This window comes from Aulostomus chinensis, chromosome 16, assembly GCF_037954235.1.
Source record: "Aulostomus chinensis isolate RoL2024-O1b breed Wild chromosome 16, RoL_Achi_v1.0, whole genome shotgun sequence".
In the NCBI taxonomy this organism is placed as follows: Eukaryota; Metazoa; Chordata; class Actinopteri; order Syngnathiformes; family Aulostomidae; genus Aulostomus; species Aulostomus chinensis.
This window is the reverse complement of record NC_141335.1, coordinates 10,108,597-10,127,404: the sequence shown is the minus strand read 5'-3', so window position 1 is coordinate 10,127,404 and position 18,808 is coordinate 10,108,597. Positions and strand designations below refer to the sequence as shown.

Below are 18,808 nucleotides of genomic sequence, written 5' to 3'. Positions count from 1 at the left end.
CCTGGTGATACACCTGTAGGTAAAGGGGTTGTTTTTGGAGACAGTGACACACATGTACACACACACACACACACACACACACACACACACACACACACACACACACACACGCACAGGGATGTCCTGAGTATTGTGCTTATTTTTCATTTGAGCCCTTAAATAATATTCATCTTGATACCAAGGTTAGTCCATTATGTATGTTTTTTTCTAAATAATGCAGGTGCTCTGTGTGCACTTAATTGCTTAAAGTAGGGTACATTTATAACCCTACATCAAATTCAATTGACGGATTTTTTCCCCTTATTGTTGGAGCATTAAATCAGCATTATAGCTTTTTGGAGTGGTTTTCTTATACTATTCTGTTTCCTTGAGAAGTTTTGTTTTTTCTTGGCAAGTGAAGCAAGAGTGAGACAGTTGTTGCAGGGTTGATGTTTTAATCAACCAAATTATGTCAATTTAAACCAAAAAAAAGTTGAATTTCGGTTGTCCTTTCACTTAAAAAGAATGCATAGGTGTTAAGTAAGTTGCACCAAGTTATGGATAGGAAATGATTTAGCTTTATAGAACTGCTTTAACCCATTTAGACCTGATGTCAAATTCACAACATTTTATTATTTTTTTTAATTTAATTCTTTAAAAATATGTACAGAATAGTCCAAGAAAGACCGGTGATTTTACATAGATGACAAAGGTCCACGTTTATATTTAGTTCTTTATTTCACGTTTCTCTCTATCACATTTCCAAAATAAAAACTTATAGTGGACCTCTATCAACCTATTCCGAGAAGCCCCCAGATTTAAGATGATATTTCCAAATTGCCCAAGATGTGTTGTTGTTTGGGTTTTCCTTATTTTTAGAAGTAAATGGGTTCAAAATCCCCCAATCCACTAGATCCCTGTTCTCTGCAAACTCGGGACGTCCCTGCTTTTAATGCATGTATCACTTTGTGGGCAGTAAAAACAAACTGGGAGCACTCTTCACTGCTGGAGATATTGTCAGCATACATCTATGAATTTTTTAACAATGTTTTCTGATAAACACAACGAATGAACTTCTCTCCAGTGCACTCAGAGTAGTAAGAATTATGTTTTGTTTTTTTTCCCTCCAAAATCTTATGAGTGGCAAATGAAATATTAAGCAATTCTCCAGTAATGACAAGTGTGTATGGGAAATCTTGATGATGCACTGGCTTTTAATGAGAGTGTGTGTTTGGTGTGTGTTTCCATGGGTTTTTGCTGTGCTGTGTTCTCCGTCTTCTGCTGTAGCGTTGCAGTGGTTTCTGTCAAATTATTCTTGTCTACTAACCGTTTTGAAATACATTGTTTGTATCATTTTTGAAGTCTTGTAGTCAATTGAAGAGGCTGTTTTGACACAATAAGTAAATTGCGTGGGTGTGCGCTCGCTTGCGTGCTCGCTCACCACAGCAGAGAAATACTTTAAATCCCTTACCCTATGCACTGTATGGTATGAGTTATATTTAGATCAATGAAAAGATACGCAAAGCCAAAACAAATAATAGCCACCTTTGGTACATCTTTTAACTCTTTCCTTTACTCGGTCTTTGGAGAAGATTAACTAATCAAAGTGAAGTGGAAACAGAGATAACAAAATCAATAATCCACCCAGTCATGATGTTGACCAAAGAGGAGACATTGATGGACGTGAATCGAAGACGTAAATGACCACAATGGACTTGTTAATGGTTCAGCCACAGTAATGATGTGAAGCTCTTGCTCATGACACAGTTTTGGTGATTCGCTGTTTAGACAAAAGCTATTCTTAAACGATGGCTTCCCATGCTCATTATTTCCCCCTCTCCCCCAGTAGGGAGAGTGTGAGTGTTGTTTTAGCAGAAGTAATTTCCTCTCTTCATTCCCTTATTGATACAGTCATTGTTTCCTGCCTCCATCCTTGGCTTCCTCTTCTCGCTTTTCTTTTTTTTTTCTTTCCGAAGACAGACCAGCTGATTACTTTTTCCAACTCTCTGGCAGATCAAAATTTACTTCCCCGCAGCTGCGACCTCTCAAAAAAATGATAAACCACGGCTGTCTTCGCGGTAACATGTTTCTTTTTTTGTGTGTGTGCTCGTGTGCATGTGTGCGTTGGTGTGTGTGTGTGTGTGTGTGTGTGTGTATGTGTGTGTATTTCTGTTGAAAGACAAAAGATCCCATGGTGAAGGTAAGCCTGGATGACTACACCTCCATCTTTGGTCTGTCCCCAACTGGGATCATCCGCTACCTGAGACTCCTCAAACCTGTGGACAGGGAGAAGCAGATGGCCTATACGTTCACGGTACGACCTCTGACCCACATCTCCTATTGTTGTATATCGCCAAGAGGTACTGGGAGATAAAGTGACCTGACACTGCTGGAACAATATGACCTTTATCAGGTTATCAGGGGTCCAAAATTCCCCCCAAGGGCAAATCTATCCTTTTATGAGAAGCCCGGTGTAGTTCTGTACAGAGACTAGAATCAGAGGTCAGTGAATAAAATCCATTTCCCGATATTTCATGATATTTTTTGTGGTCATGATATAAATGTCAAAATACAAAAACAAATCCCTAAACATTATTATTTTGTCACCATACTATCTTGAGAGCCTTTCAAACACAAAAAACGACCATAAAAATTTTAATATTTAACTATCATCAAGTAGTAATCTAGAGAGGCTCACCTCCCAAAAGAAACTCTCTTCCAAAGTACCAAAAATATGTCTTCCAGATCACACTTCCAGAATGCATTCAAGGTGAATTCCAAAAGTCAAAATATTCTCATTGACTCAAGGAATTTGACTGGAAATCATCTATGACATGTAAAAAATGTATATAGATACATTTTCTTTATAATTTCATGCCTGTTTCTTTTTATTGCTCCATGTCTTTCCACCAAATATCAAGCTTCATCAGTGCAAACGCTGCAAAGAAAGTGGCACAGTATTGGCGACAGGACAAATCTTTATGAGGACGATTTGTAACGACGAATCATAGGCAAGTGACGTAATAACGGTTAACCGTCCTCTTTACAAAGGTATTGAAATTTGTTTAGATTTCATTTTTGATGGTTTTTTTTTGTTTTTTTGTCCGTTCTCTGAAAACACAATGAGAGCAACAAGTTGCAGTTTCTTATCTGGCTGCCAGCTGCAGACGCAACGTACAGACATACGTATCTTCAGTCATCCACATCTAATATCCCGAGTGTATTTTTACTCCGTGGTTTGGGTCATGAGGAGCTCAAATGCTGCTCTCCTAACCATTATCTCTAATACTTATGTATAAATAATTGAGGGCCTTTCTAAAGAACTCAATGAGGAATTCAATAAATTAGCCAAACATTTGTCTTCATCTCAACAGCTAAAATGAACTGAAATAATCTGAAGCGCAGATGTGACATCTTGGATGAATATTCCTAATTGTCTTTCTTTTCAGAGCTTAAAAGCGAAGCTGTCTTGTGCGTTCTCTCGCTAACAGCTTTTTAACATAATGTTTACTTAATAACTGCAAGGCTTCGCAGGTTGTACTTGTGCTGTCATTTAAGAGAGTGCTATTGAATAATGCATAATGTTCGCATCAAATAAAGTTATTATTGTGGTGGATGTGTGTGTGTATGTGTGAAAGAGAGGGATGCAATCATAACAATGTTTACCTCTATACTGTGTGTGTGTGTGTGTGTGTGTGTGTGTGTGTGTGTGTGTGTGTGTGTGTGTGTTTTCTGGCACATGTGTAATCATGGAGTGTCTATACTGTACATGTAACTGTGATGACTCGGTGAATCCAAATCCTGTTTCCCCCCTGAGGCTCTCAAAAATTGTCTCTGTCCTCCGGCTGGCCGCGGAACAAAATCAGTTCGGGAGAGAAAAAGAGCCGCTTTATTATTCGCTGTTGTGTGTTTGTGTACAACACATTTACCGTGAATTTGTGGATGTTTCGTTGTGACTAAAGCTACCCCCCTGATGTACAGTATATACCCAGTAACTCCTGCCATTTCCATTTCAGCACTGAGTTCAGATGTTTTGAGAGAAAAACAATTTCCCCCCACAGAAGCATGCATTTCATGCTGCTGCCACTCCTGTTGTGTAGATCACCTCTCTCCTCCACTTCATTTGTTGTTCTGCTCAGTCCGTTTTCTTTGTACCTTGCCAAGAACTGGAGATCAGAGTTGCCAGGGACTAAAAACATGCAGCTTGCTCATGTTGCTGTCCTTTATCAAGCTTTGTACAAGCTCTTTCTTTGACTGCTTTTCTAACTTAAAGGGAATGAGAAATGACTATGTTCAGAAAGGGTGTAAGCTACTTTACTGTGGCTGTTCAGAAGTAAAAAGGTATTGTAAACATGTTGGCACATTTTCTAATCAAACACTAAAGCCCTGAAAACACAAGTTGAGATGAAATATCAGTCTTTTTTGATTTATTTCAGGAAGTCTGTTTTCCTGTCTTGAGTTTCTAAAGCGACAACATGCATTACTCTGTCTGGTGTTTATAGATGGTGGCATCAGATGGCGTCCAGCAGAGTAGCCCGGTAACTGTCAACATCTTAGTCATTGATGCGAATGACAACACGCCCACATTCGCTGAGGTTTCCTACAGTGTTGAGGTCTTCACAGACATGCAGCCAGGGGAGACAGTGCTACAGGTAATGAGTCCAACGATCTCTTTCTCGCTCTTATTCATTTGAAATCTCACTGTCGCACTATGCTTTCTCTCGCTTTCATATTCACAGAAAATACTCACAACAATTCAGTGCATTGTGTTGACAGGCAAACCCCTGGAACAGTTCCCTGCCTCTCATCTGCTGTCGTGACAAGTCAGAATGTTTCTCTTCATTTTAGAGCACACGGATTAGAAACCTTTTACCCATCAAATCACCTGCTTTCATGGCTGTACTCCATTGTGGCATGGTTGGCAGTAATGATGGCCATACATCACTTTTAACAGCAGGATGACAGATGATCAAGGCCCAGTCATACTGCTATCACAGAGCACAACAGCACTGACTGCACATGCAGGGGGAATAAAGTACATCTGGTAAATGTCAAATACTCACAATGTCCGTTTCAATTGATGGGGATTGTGTGAATACGCATAGTAGCATTTAGCCACTCACACGCCTTAAAGCTGTAGTGCATAATATTTGTCTCCACCCTCTGGTATCACAGCGGCACAGAATGAGGTTGTCGGAATGTGTCTGGTGCTGAGAGATGTCAGGTGGTGTAAACTCAATTTTTTTTGCGTTGCAAGACAGGACAGTTCTGTTTCTAAAAACAATCTTGTAAAACAGCCAACAAGCTAACTAGCTCGCTAACTAGCTCTCTACCATTGTACATTCACAACCTGGGAAGGTCCCCTGGCTTGTGTTCAGTAATAAGTATACAAACAGAACATTTTCTCAGTTACAAGACAATAGCTATATGGAATAAATCTAATTGCTACATCAACTACTTCAAATATTAAGCAATAGCAGAAATGCGGCATCGGCTCGCTAATGAGGACCAGCTACACCAATCGTCCTCGCTATCTGTCCCATCTCCTTTTTCCTCCAGAAATATCTCTTTGATGCTTCTTCCAAAGTTTTCTGTCACTTTGTTGCTACTCTCACTTTCCCTTTAAGCTGTGGCCAAACATTGTTGGGTGAAACACTGAAAGTGAACCAGCGTGGCTCACAGACAAACTACAGCAAAACTCCATAAACTCTTAAATAAAGAGGGATTTACCTGGTAGCGTAAAATTTAATGAGCATTTTGTGAATTCGTTTACAGAGGGATGGAATATAAAGGACATTTGCACTATAGTTTTAAATTATGAAAAGGCTTTAAGGTGAAAAAGGGCACTGGCATGCAGCCTCGCCACTACACTGAAATGGCATTTTAATACCCATTTAGTGAAAAACAAACTGTTCAGAGACTGAGAGAGTCTGTTTGGCTGACAGCAGTTCCACTCTGGTACAACAAATACAAAAGCCAGACAAAGGGAACATTATTTCCTGTATCAATATGAGTTGACGCAGATAAATGATTAGATTGAATTGAATGTTAAAAACACGATTTTCTTGTTTTATTTGGATTATTTTAATGGATTAGGGACATTATTCTCTTGATTTCATTAGTGCACCTGCTTTAGAGGTCAGGATGTTATTTTCTCTGTCATGCAAATATAAAAATACAAACAAATATCCATGCACACGTACAGCAGGTACGTAGGTACGTGCTTAGATATACTCTGTGTGTACACAGTCCTCAAAATCCCCTTGGGCTCAATGTATCTAGAAGTTCAATCATTTCATTGTCTCCCATTTAGTAGTCTGGCCACGATCATTTATCTTTCAGTTGAACTCTTCTTTCAGCACAGCTTCTCCAAAAAAAAAAACGCCAGACACCGAAAGGTCGTGTTTAATCTGTCTTTAAAAATGTCCCTTTCGCCTTTTCTGAAATGAGGCCAGAGGTCGTAGAGTGTTTGGTATGACCGCTTAACCGAATTTTATAAGCCGTTTATGAGAGCAGGAGGCCCCTGAGGAAGCTTCTCCTTATTTGATGCAACAGCTTTTACTCCAACATCAGGAACATGAAAAACCTAGGTGCGTGTAGTTTAGATTAAAGTTTCAGGGCCTAAAAGATTTGAAGCCAACAACAGCATGGAGCCACAATTACAAGCAGTGGGATGCCCTAAATAATTGGCTTGAAGGAAATGGCTGCTTTTTAAAACATTTAATAAGAGAACTCCTTTTTTTTTTTAGTTTCCAAAAACACTTTCCAGAAGCTGACTTTCAAAGTCTGTTTGTATCAAATGTAGCATGGAATAAATTCTGTCAAACCAAACGTCATTAATGCTATTAAACATGGATCGCTTGGATTGAGGAATAAGTCAAATGGCAACATCTGCTGCATCTATACTTTTGGCTCTTTTGGTACTGGTTCCTTTGTATAATAAGAGACCCTCTAAATGCATTCAAAGTGGGTTGCATGAACTTCAATTTAGAGATATTTACTGCTTGACTACTTCAGTAGGCACAGCACTCACAGCTGTGCACACCCTGCTCCCTGTGATCATCTCCAGATATTTCCCGTATGATGTCCCCCTCTCTCTCTTTTCCAGTTAACAGCAGCAGACGCTGATGAGGGACTGAATGGTCTGGTGACCTATGAGGTACTAGCGGGAGCTCAGGGACATTTTGTCATCAGTAATCACTCAGGACGCATCACAATAGCGCCTGGCGTCACTTTAACGGTGGGACGATCATACGCACTGACTGTCAAGGCCTCCGACAATGCGCCAGAGACTCAGAGAAGGTACAACAACTTCACAATACACTCCATCTCTTTAGTCTCACAGAATTTTTTTTTCTTCATAAGAGCTTTTTACTGAATGTTTTGAGATTCATGTGATGTGGACAAAATAGCAGATTAATTTTCGAGTCATTTCCGTCAGTGTCATTCTCCTTTCGGCGTTTCTCTCCAGCCTGCATTTCTTTATTTTTTTAAATGCATTTCATACGTACTTAAGGTGATGCTTATGTCAGCCCCTAAATGACTTATAAAGCCTTTGTACCGAAGACACGTTTGCGACTCAAGCTGTTATGAGGCAGATGGATTTCTTCAGTCACAAACTGGAAAGATTCTGGTACAGATTCCTCAAAAAATAGCTGTTTGAAAGCTCTTCTAAAGCACTAGCTTTCACATTTCAGTCTAAACTCTGTACCTGAACCCTAGCTGGAAGTGGACGAGGTGGTTTTTTTGGGGGGGGGAGGGGGCAGGACTTCAGCTGCCTGTAGTCATGCTTGCAGTTAACTTTCAGCAATTACCATCCACCTTGGCCTTCAAGTTGGGATCAACTTCTTTTGTTACCCGCTTAAAGATTGCTGGGAAGGAGGCCTGCATGTTTAAGAAGAAGCTCCTGCATTTCGCTGAACAAGAAAAAAGGAGCAAAATTAGGGAAATAACATCAGACGGGGAAATACAGTACACTGGTCTAAAAGATGAAACGCATCAATAGTCTTCGCCACTGGATGCAGACGCTACCAGCTGGACGGTGGTGTGGACTCCTTATGTTCAATTTATACTGTCTCAAATATTTGGATGGCGTCCACTAACCCTTGCCAGTATTCATGTCACGCCAGCCATTGCTGACCCCAAGGGACACATAAGGAAACCATGAATACGCCATAAAAGAGAAGGTTCCAGGTTGAAACGATGACTTGTTTCAACACCTTGATCATGCATTTGTAAATGAAGCAGTTTAAAAAAGATGCTGCCAGCTGGTTTTCCCCAGAACCCTTGGTTGACTAATCATCACAAAATCAGACAAAACTGTTGAAGGCACATTATTACGGCTCAGCAGGCTGTTTAGAACAATCGTTCTTGATTTTGATGTTTTATGTAAAATTAAATCCGTATGGCCTCGGAGACCTTAGTTTAAGAACTGTTATCATAGTTCTTTCAGTTTGTATTTTATACTTGGAAATATTCATTTGCAGGCACACTTTAAATGGAATCAATAGAATCAATGCAAAGACAGATTATATGTTACTGGTGGTAGACTTTAAAAATCAACAATAACAGTTTGCTGTCTGTAAATGTTGTTTTTTTTATCTTGGCAATACAATAAATTCTTTCATTATCTGCGGGAGTCCTGATTCCCATGTTGGAGCCACTGGTATAGGAGGATGTGATGCAATCAGTGGGCTAATATATGTTTTTCTTGTTTCCAGGAGCTCCATCACTACAGTCTATATTGAAGTTTTGCCACCCAACAATCAGAGCCCCCCGCGCTTCCCTCTTCTTACCTACAGCCTGGAAGTCAGTGAGGCCATGAGGATCGGAGCTATTCTGCTCAACCTGCAGGCGAGTCAACAACCCAAGCACAGATACACAATCATTAACAAGCATTCATCATGATGCTACTTCTTAATTTTGCCTTAATTGCAATCAACGTGTCTTTTTCCTCAGATTGTATTCTTTAGCTTACACTCACGTTGGTCCCTTGTTGCTCAAATCTCTTATCTCATAGCCTTCAGCTTTACTCTATGACCTTAGAACCTCTGCTTCTACTTTTTTTTCTTTCTTTTTACTTCCCCAGGCCACAGACAGAGAAAACGACCCGATCACATATCGAATTTTGAGTGGGGATACCCAGAAGGTCTTCAACCTCACCGAGACGTGAGTCCAGACATTTTATTGACAGGTCTCATAAGGTATTCTTGATAGAACCTGTTTGAGACAGAGGGCTGGTTCTGTAGGAGCGTGGATGGATAGATAGATAGATGATAACGGCAGCATTTCACTCCTTTGATAACAGTTTCAAAATGTAAATAGTCAGTTGTGCCGTGGTGGAAGAGAGCAGATGCTGATGTGTTAGTTATTGCTTTTGTCCGCTTTATTGGCCAGTATATGACCTTGTTTTATGAACACTGCTACTGGCTTTTGGCACCATGAATAATCCCAACGTAGCTCAGAAAAACACACCTGTTTACACTGACTTGCTGCATCTGGTGATTATTTGTACCCATGACATCCATGTTCTTGCCAAGTTGTAATATTTGGCATGAAGAAGTTTACAGTCTGTTTTAAATTCAACTCCCCCTACTCTTCAGACAGCCGCCGAAAACCCCATGAAAGGGAAGAAGCAGTAGGAAAAGAACAAGAGGAGGGGTCGTATATGCACAGAGGAGAGTAAACCACAACAATAACATGTAGCATTTCATAATGATGTAGCCAGTCATCCATTCTAACAGCTGAAATCCAACAGGCACATCTAGAATGTGTTACTGCAGGATGCTTCCATCATGATTTGAGCTGCTATTGTGACTCAAGGAGTTTCCGCTCTGAGTTCGCTGTGTGGCAGATCTCCTTTTTTTAACGTGACAATTTTTTTCCACTCTCTGCATGTGACGGTGCATTGAAACACCTACGCTCAATCTGTGTTTATTTAAAACGACCAGTTTGCAGCCCCTAACAATGTCTGTGATGTAGCAAATGTCCTTGGGGCATTTCAAGCGTTAAAACGTGCTGTTTTTTTCCCACCAATTCCTTACGCATTCAGCACTCTTACATGACATTTTGAATGAGGTCAAGTGGTTTGGAAAAGAAGATAGGAGGATGCAATGGGGGAGATTGTCTATTCACAGCCATGTTCTTAAATGACAACAGATTTAGAACATGCAAATGAAAGGATAAATGAGCAGACTGACATCACACATTCCCTAGGAATTTCACGGCAGCCACCAGCTTCCTCTGTCACTCCAGAACAACATCAGCATTTAAAATCTCACCTTAATCCAGCATAAGCAGCAACAGAGGAAATTGCAAGAAATCTTAACAGTGACCAGTGATTCTTATCATTCTTATCATTCTTTAAACAACAAGGAAAATACGGAGAGAGGAGACACACGAAGACTGTAAAGGCAGGACACATTTCTTGAATGTCCGTTGAAACTGCAGTCTTTTTCTGTTAAAAGCATTTGTTTTATGGAGGGATGCTGATGGTGTCATGATAGTAACAGTATGAGAGAACTACTGTATATACATCAGTCTTATTTTCGTCATTGCTGTCACACAGCTAAATATCCCAGTTAAATATCAGAGGTTGGATGTATTTATGGTTCAACACACAAAAATGCAAGATAAATTATACATACTGATAAAGATGTATATTATAATACAGCAGTCATAATTTTCCAAATACAATTTTTGGTTTGATATTCTGATTTATTCCCATTAAATCAATATTTTTCACACTGCAACTTATCAATATGTAGACTTCCATAAAAGAGATGTATATTTTCCAGCATTTACTTTTAATGCCAGACAAGCTGATAGATTCTCTTCTGTGCTCTGTGTGGATTACGTAACTCCAGACTTCCACCCGATGGCTAACTGCTAGTTAGCTTAGCTGCAAGGAACGCTAGCTGTTGGATAGTGAAGAACTCTGTCTCAAAAGTGATGTAATATACTTTTTCCAAAACGATCTTTACCGACATTGGTAGAAGTATGGTTGCACTTAACATTCGCTATTAAAAAAGACAACAACAACAACAACAACAACAAAAACTGTTGACAAGTACATAATTTTATTTTATCAGATGCATAACTACTTCCACTGCCTCAATCTTGTCTCGCTCTCTCAGCTTCCAAAGCCTGCAGATTGGTAGCAGCAGTTGTTCCTCTAATTGTTTGGTTTGTTTTTGTTGTTCCTTTAATTATGCTTACCGCAGTGAAAACGCCACCAAGTATTTTAGTCATGAAATTAGAATTTCAGTGTGTGTTGGTATAGTAGTGTCATTGTATGTCACAGTGTGTTTTGGTATATGTTGTGCCCCCTACATATAATTACAACTATATTCAGACGGCAGGACACATCAGACAGACAGAAATAACACATTCTCCTTCGTTCCATTCTACGTGCGGCAGAATATTAAACTCACATCACAAGCTCCTAGTGGTGTAAAAACTTCAAGCAGGTGCTGATATAGCACACGATAAATTAAGAATGATTAGCCGGTAGGCTTGATGAGAGTGCAAAATACCGCGCAGAGCCCTTCTTCACAATCTCATTTTTCAAACCCCTCAGAAATCCATGATTCAGTGAAGAGTTGTGGCATTGCTGCATGTTCAAATTCAGACTACATATGGAGATGGTTCAGTCCAGCTATGGTGAATAATGAGCTCTCCAGTCTATAACTCCTTCTAAATGGGCCGGGTCCCCCTGAGGGAGCTTGATATGCTTGATATACCCTCAACATCACAGTATCGAGCTCGCCACACCAGTGAATGAGTCGCTTTGAGTGTGTCAAGCACCAGCCGCGAAACAGAGCTTTCAGTAATGACGTACTTACTGGCAGAGTCAAGATCACATGATGTCTCAAGTATTTCTAATGAAGTGCTTCAGATGTCAGCGGGGACTGGCGATGAGTGCCTTACGTATTCTTGTCTGTCTGGATTTGAATATCGTGGTCAATGTTGGTTTGTAACTGTTCAGTGTCACAGCCGGCTGCAACTGCCAAGACTCCAGATACACTGCTAGTTCATTTGACCTTGTTCTAACTACCCATAAATCTTCCAGCCCAGTATATTGGCTGACACCTGCTTTTCCCACATTTATTGGCTTCGGTTTATACAGTGGGTGGTTCGGTGGTGCAGTTGTTAGCACTGTCGCCTCACAGTAAGAAGGTTCTGGGTTTGACTCTGCCGACCAGCTGAGGCTCTCCTGTGTGCTTGTTCTCCTCGTGTCCCTCTTGCTTCTTCGCACACACCCAAAAACATGTAATTTCTTTGATTGGAAATTCTAAATTAGTTGTGAATGGTTGTTTGAAAGTAACATTTGTTAGCTGTCCTTTCAAAACAACGTTTGAATCAGACTATTAAAGTCCGTCCACGAGTTGATTTCAGTTTTAAAGCTCGCTCACAGGCAGTGTTAGCCAGGGGCAGTATCACTTTGTGTCGACCCGATCTCAGGAACACCTTGGGGGAATTTCTTCATATTTAGCACGTATGTCCAGGAGTTTAGAAAATTTCTATTGTCAAAGGTCAAGGTCACTGTGACCTCACATTCAACCCTTTGTAACCATATGTCAGGAAAGCCTGGAGGAAATGTCATTACATCTGAAATAATAATAATAAAAAAGACACACAATTCTTTATTCTATTACAGCCGCAGATTATATTATAAGCTATAATGTTTGGATGTGTTGGTCTTAAAAAAAAAAAAAAAAAATCCACTGACTGATGGGAAAAGATATTATTGTTGCCAGGGTGGACCAGAGACATACAATTTGGTATTTCTCATGCATATATTAATCAAACATCTTGAGAGACCTTAGTGGGATTAAATAAAGTTGAATAATAGCCAATATCAAACACAGAACTAAAGATGATTCGCGGTATTTAATCCTTCAAGAAAGCCCAGATCTTGCTGCCTTTACATTATAACATTATGTACTGTTATACTGTTACTCCTCATTCTCTCTCTCTCTCTCTCTCTCTCTCTCTCTCTCTCTCTCTCTCTCTCTCTTTTTTCCCCTACTGCTTCTTCCCTTTCATGGGGTTTTCGGCGGCTGCCTGAAGAGTCGGGGGAGTTGAATTGAATACTGACTGTAAACTTCTTCTTTGATGACCTTTGATTGGGTTCATCCCTCAAACGCATGCACTGTCATGCAGATTTATGTTAACCCAGCATTAATCCATTATTCAGATTAACACCAACTGGAGGTAACATGCTTCCAGATATGAACCTAACCTTAGTTGAATGAATGATCAGCTGTGTTCTGGATGAATAACCGCTGTTGTCATTCTTGACGGTGCCGTTAACAACACGCTGTCTGTCTGACAACACCTATTCTTTAATGGCAGCAGGTTGGTATCAGATCACGCAGTTCGAGTGTAGACTCCTCAGGCTGACTACTTTGTGTCATATCACCATCTTCATGCCCAGTGCTTCTTGTACCTTTGGCTTTATTGAGCACACTGAGAGATGTGTTTTTCCTACTCTGTTGCTCAAGTACCAATAAAAACAATTATTTTTTGTTTTAAAAGTTTGCCCTCGTGCACTGGCGATCATCCGACGTATCAAACACTTTAAGAATCGCTTCTATAGTTAGAGGTTATGGGCAGGGATGAAGTATCGGTGAGCTTCTGTTCAGGCTTTTTATCCACAGGAGCATTAAATTAGAAATGTGAAGGAGCAGGGGGACAGCAGGGAATTGCCACGGTCATTAATCTCGCTGTGCATTCAGATGCATTTATGCTGCCTCCTTCCGTTTGTGGTCTTGGCAGAGCCTCTCCTGAGTGAGCCACTGAAATTGTGTTGTGCATGCTGTGCCTGTGTGTGTGGTGTGTGTATACCTTATGTGCCTGTGTGTTTGTGCAAACAAAGATAATTCTGCATTCTGCTTGGGAATGCATCCACACTCTGTGTTTGCAATGCCAGCGTGCCAAATTATACCTTGTGAACGAGCAGGAAGGCTGCTGTGTCTGTAGCAGTCTCTGGAAAGAAAACATGAATCTTTCTGTCTGTAGTCGGTGTGTTTTGTGAGCAGGAGGCGTGCTACACAGAGTAAAAGACAGAGTACAAGCATTTAAAAGTCCACCTGCTTTTCGCCCAAAACTCAACCTCCTCTATCAAGGACCATGTTTTATATATGTTTATGCAAGTAAACTGAAATGCACCCTATTTTATCACCCCCTAATGACTCAGCGGCGAAGTTTATACTAAATACTTCATATATTTTGCTCTTTTTTTCTGAGTTTGTTGTGCAAGAGTCTATAATCATATCTTCTCCTCTCTAACCCCTGTCTCTGCAGGATTGGTCTTCTACTTCTGGCGGAGCCTCTGGACAGAGAGACCACCGATCGCTACCGTTTGATTGTCACAGCCTCGGATGGGAACCCTGGAGGGGTGAGGAACCCTAACCCCTTTATGTTAGATATAAATAACACGGTAGTTTATGAAGTGCTTGCTAACAGATGTGGAATTTCATGCTTTTTCTGGTTAATTTCTACCGCCAGGTAGGTAATGCGTTCAACGGCATGTCTGTTTGTTTGCAGGATATTTCAAATACTAATGGGTTTTGATGAGATTCCATGAAGAGACATTCCATGGGACAAGTGATTAATTCTTGCAGGCCATCCTGATCAAATTGAAAATCCTGGATTCTGAAGAGTGCTCTAACTCATTAGCAGGATTTAGCTGTTCGTGGTATTTTTCTTGACATTAAATTCCTTCGGTGATTTGAAATTCTCAGCTTCTGAAAACCATTTTGATCATATTCTGTTATCCAGGAAAAAAAATAATAATTTAGTCGAATATCTAAGAAGAAAAGTGAGCATATTTTGATGAGATCATGTATTTCAATTAGACGGATTAAGCTCCCGGAGATGGTCCACATCGTGTTCTGGAATGCTAATCTCAAAGACTTTTGATGATATTATGTTGAGCTTGAAATGTGTTTGTTTTATTGAATTTCATTTTGATGTAACCACGCCAGCCAAAAAGAGTAATGCATTATTCCAACCCTCAAAGAAGAAAAAGATTTGGCGGTATTTGTTGGAGGTAGACAATGCAGTTCTTTTTGCAGCTGCCAACATAACCGTTTCCAATATTTCATTGTAGAGCTGCAATGATTCGCCCCCCCCCATGTTACACACACGCACACACATGCACACGCACACACAATCAATCTGTGCTTTCATTCATCAAATCACACAAAGCAGGCACGCAGTACAGTATCCTCATCATTGCTCTGTGTATAAAACTGTAGTCCAGCTCATCTCTGCAGCAAATGCAAAACACCACTTTATTTATGTTTTACATAAACTGGGACAACATGCCTCAGGCAGGCAATCGATCTGCAGCAGGTGAAACTATCAATAGCTGTGTGGTAGGTAACACGGTAAGTTAAACATGAGCAATGGAGTGAAAAATACGAGTGAGAGCAGCTAGAGCACAGATACACCACCTGGAACATTTATATAGTTATTTTGTATTACTGGTATTACGCGGTGTGTGTCGGCTTGAAAAAAGTCCCAGTCCTACTTGATTTTCAAGATGCTTAATTGTCTGTACATTTTTCCTCTTATGAAAACACTCACATAATGAATATGGATCCTTATTATTTTCGGTTGCTCCCATTTATGGTCGCTACCTGTTACGTGTCTTGATGGATTATGTGTGTTGTGTCTTTTTATTGTGTCACTGGATGTGTAATGTTTCAGATACAAGCATCCTCCAGAACTACAAAAGATATTATACAACTATTTCCAAAGTTCATCCCCCAAAAAATGATGACTTCTGAGAGTGTAGGTTTCCAGAAATGTCTTTGTAACTCCGATAGGCAGCAATATCCCAAAACTGCATGTGAATCTTTGCTGCTTTTTCTCCTACTGAGAGTTGATAATCATATAAACCATCTTAATTTAATTAGATGTCACCTCAGTTGGCTCAGCTTTTGCAGCTGTCTGTGTTCCAGGCAGAGTTGAAATGTGGTTTCCTTTTTAAGATGCTGCATGTGATAGATAATGAACATTAGCTGATGAGCTGTCAAAGAAGTGAGGACGATATGCCCACCCCCCTCAACAGTCACACACAACTCCGTATTAACACTTATATCTGCTTTCGCTTTCATTTGGGGGGTGGGTTGGGGGGGGGGGGGGCACTGCTGTGCCTCGGTATTGGTGAGAACCCCAGAACTGCAAGAGAGAGAGAGGAGAGGGGAGGGGACCAAAGGTCATGGGTCAGAGGAGCAAATGAATACGGAGTCATCTTCAACAAGTAGGTCTTAACATTGATATTGATGGACATAGTGCACACATTCACATGAAAACTACATCTACATGCACAACATGGTTGAGGTAGTATTCTTAAGGTGATTATATGCATCACAGTGGAGGGAATATTCCCGTTTACATGTTAGTTGGCATATTCACCAATAAATTATTCTTTGCTCGTGCGAAATAGCACTCTCAATGAACCTGTGCCACTGTCAGTTGGTCACTAGGTAACTTCGCAAAACTTCTGGTTCATCAAAGTTGATGTAAACTCATTCACAAACAAAAACACAGAAGCATATTTTCTAAAAATGGTCACACCCAGTCACAAAGCTCTGCCATTTCCTGTAATTCATTAAAAAAAAAAAAAATCCAGAAAATGTTTCGCTTTTCCTAAGAAAAAGGTGCAAAAATTAAGCTCTTTTTGCCACAGTACTCACAAAAAAAGCCCTCCTCCTGGAATCCTAGAAGAACTACTTTATCTATATTGTATGTGTGTGAGAGATGGGAGTGAGAGAAAGAGAGAGGGAGAGAGAGCGAAGCCATCTTGTTCACAAAGTAGATTACTGCATGGCTCAAGTGGGCTAAATGTCACTGATGGGAAGTCCTACTGTCACAACAAGAGAGAAGTAGAACAAGGGAGATGGGTAAAGATGTTGGCACAGAGGGGAAAGATTAGAATAATCACAGGGAGTGGGGACAGACACTAGGGGCCGCCAGGGATTTAGATGTGTAATTAACACAGAACTTTGGTAACCATGGGAACCTGACACAGGGCCTAAAGAAGCCCTGGTGCCACTTTGAGTGAGGCTACAGACATGAACTTTGTTTATGTACAAGTTCACACTTGTTGAATGAAACAAATTGTGTTCCCTTTCTGTGACCAATCCAGAATTTGTATTCTCAACAGTGCACGGTGTAATCACCACTGCCTCGTAGGCTCAGATGCTAAAAACCCACCATGGGAAGCTGGATAAATCTGTTCTTCTGGCCCTCAGCTGAGGGAATACATGACTGCTAACAGCTTGATCATATCTGTCCCTGCAACGTGACTGGTGAGAGCGCTGTCACTTGAAAGGCAAGGCACCTCTGTATCTTTCACACTGTAAGGACAGAGATCAAGACATGACAGAACCCTCTTCTATGTTACATTTAATAAATAATTGCAGCTCATTAATCAGACCTGTGGCCGTAAAAGTAGAATTTTTAGGTTTGATGAGAACGTTGGCGCCTGGAAGGAGACACCGATTGGTTTCAGGTCTTGTGTGAAATAAGAAATAAAGATCCACTCTGCAAGCTGATGCTAAGCTAAGTCTCCTTGGTAGCAAAAGAGCAAGAGAAGCATCAAGTCATCAGCCTGGGTTTCAGTGTCATTTCTGACATGAAAGTACTGATTATGCATGTCTTAGAAGCTGGAACAAAGCAAACAGCAATGTAGAATGAATTCCCAGTGGACAGTGAGATGAAGGTAACATTAACATCATTTCCTCTGTGACATGCACCGCTGCATGTCTTATCTACCAGGGCAACTTCAAACACTCATCTTGAAGGAAGCTTCTTTTTTTTTTTTCTTGGAAGGGGCCAACTCCTCCCACTACCAACTCATCCTCTCTTCCCCTCTAACACGCCGACCAATTACTCCAATATTTGCATGCAGCTATTCTTCATGCATGTCAAATTAGAATGTAAATATTTTCATTGGAAATATATTTTTCTGCAAAAAAGAAATATTTTATTCCTCTGCTGCACGTGTACTGTGTTATCATTTGAAAAAAAGATATTGTAATGTTCTGTAAACATCAGTAAAATACATTGTGCAATTATCATCTAATGCAATGCAAAGTGCCAGTGTTGATATAATCTTTTTGACTGTTCTTCTTCTTGTACTTCTGCATGCTTGGTACTATTTAAAGTATATTATCCAAGAGGGGAAAATGTTGTGAATCTGATTAAATTCAGCTGTTGGACCACTCAGTCTTACATCCTTACAGAGTACAACAGCTAACATCAAAATAAACACTATCTGTAAATGAAAAAGAGAAAAGATTAAACAATAAACCGAATAAATATTAACTTGTCATGATTTAAGGGCAGTCATTCTGTTCTCTGTAATCATGGAGGTCTTGGTTTGGCTTTTGTAAATGAAAACTAATGTTTTCATTCCTATTATCCGAAGTGCTTGTAGGCGTATTCCTACACGCGTTCAATTATTTTATTCACCTTTTCAAGAGTTGTGATATTGTTGATGCCAGAGCCTTTTCATCTGGTAAAAGGACAAAGAAAACTGTGTCAACATTATCAGCAGAGTTAAATCTCGATGTGGATATGAATGTTGGCACTAAATTTAGTAAAAATCCAATATTTGTTTCTGTATTTCACTAAAAACACAAAGGGAATTCTCATGGTGGTTATATAGAAAAGATTGAGTTTCTTAAGTCTTAAAGATTCATCTTCTGGGGATGATAGATTTATCCACAAAATGGACCAACGCCATCCCCGCAGTCCTGCTGCTAGAGTGGCAAAAAGTCAACATAATATCAGTCTCCAGTTTCTCCAGTCT

The 18,808-nt window shown here is 40.2% G+C and overlaps 1 protein-coding gene across 5 annotated transcripts in view; it reads left to right on the top strand.

Annotated features, from left to right (window-relative positions):
• Positions 1-18,808, top strand: part of LOC147247430 (protocadherin-15-like) — a 212,033-nt gene that overhangs the window by 122,544 nt on the left and 70,681 nt on the right. For all 5 annotated transcript variants that reach the window (XM_086181511.1, XM_086181509.1, XM_086181507.1 and 2 more), the window contains 6 exons: positions 2,159-2,293; positions 4,482-4,631; positions 7,088-7,281; positions 8,700-8,832; positions 9,068-9,147; positions 14,287-14,380. In XM_086181511.1, the coding sequence (XP_086037637.1) occupies positions 2,159-2,293; positions 4,482-4,631; positions 7,088-7,281; positions 8,700-8,832; positions 9,068-9,147; positions 14,287-14,380 (786 nt within the window). The remainder of the gene's footprint in view (positions 1-2,158; positions 2,294-4,481; positions 4,632-7,087; positions 7,282-8,699; positions 8,833-9,067; positions 9,148-14,286; positions 14,381-18,808) is intronic.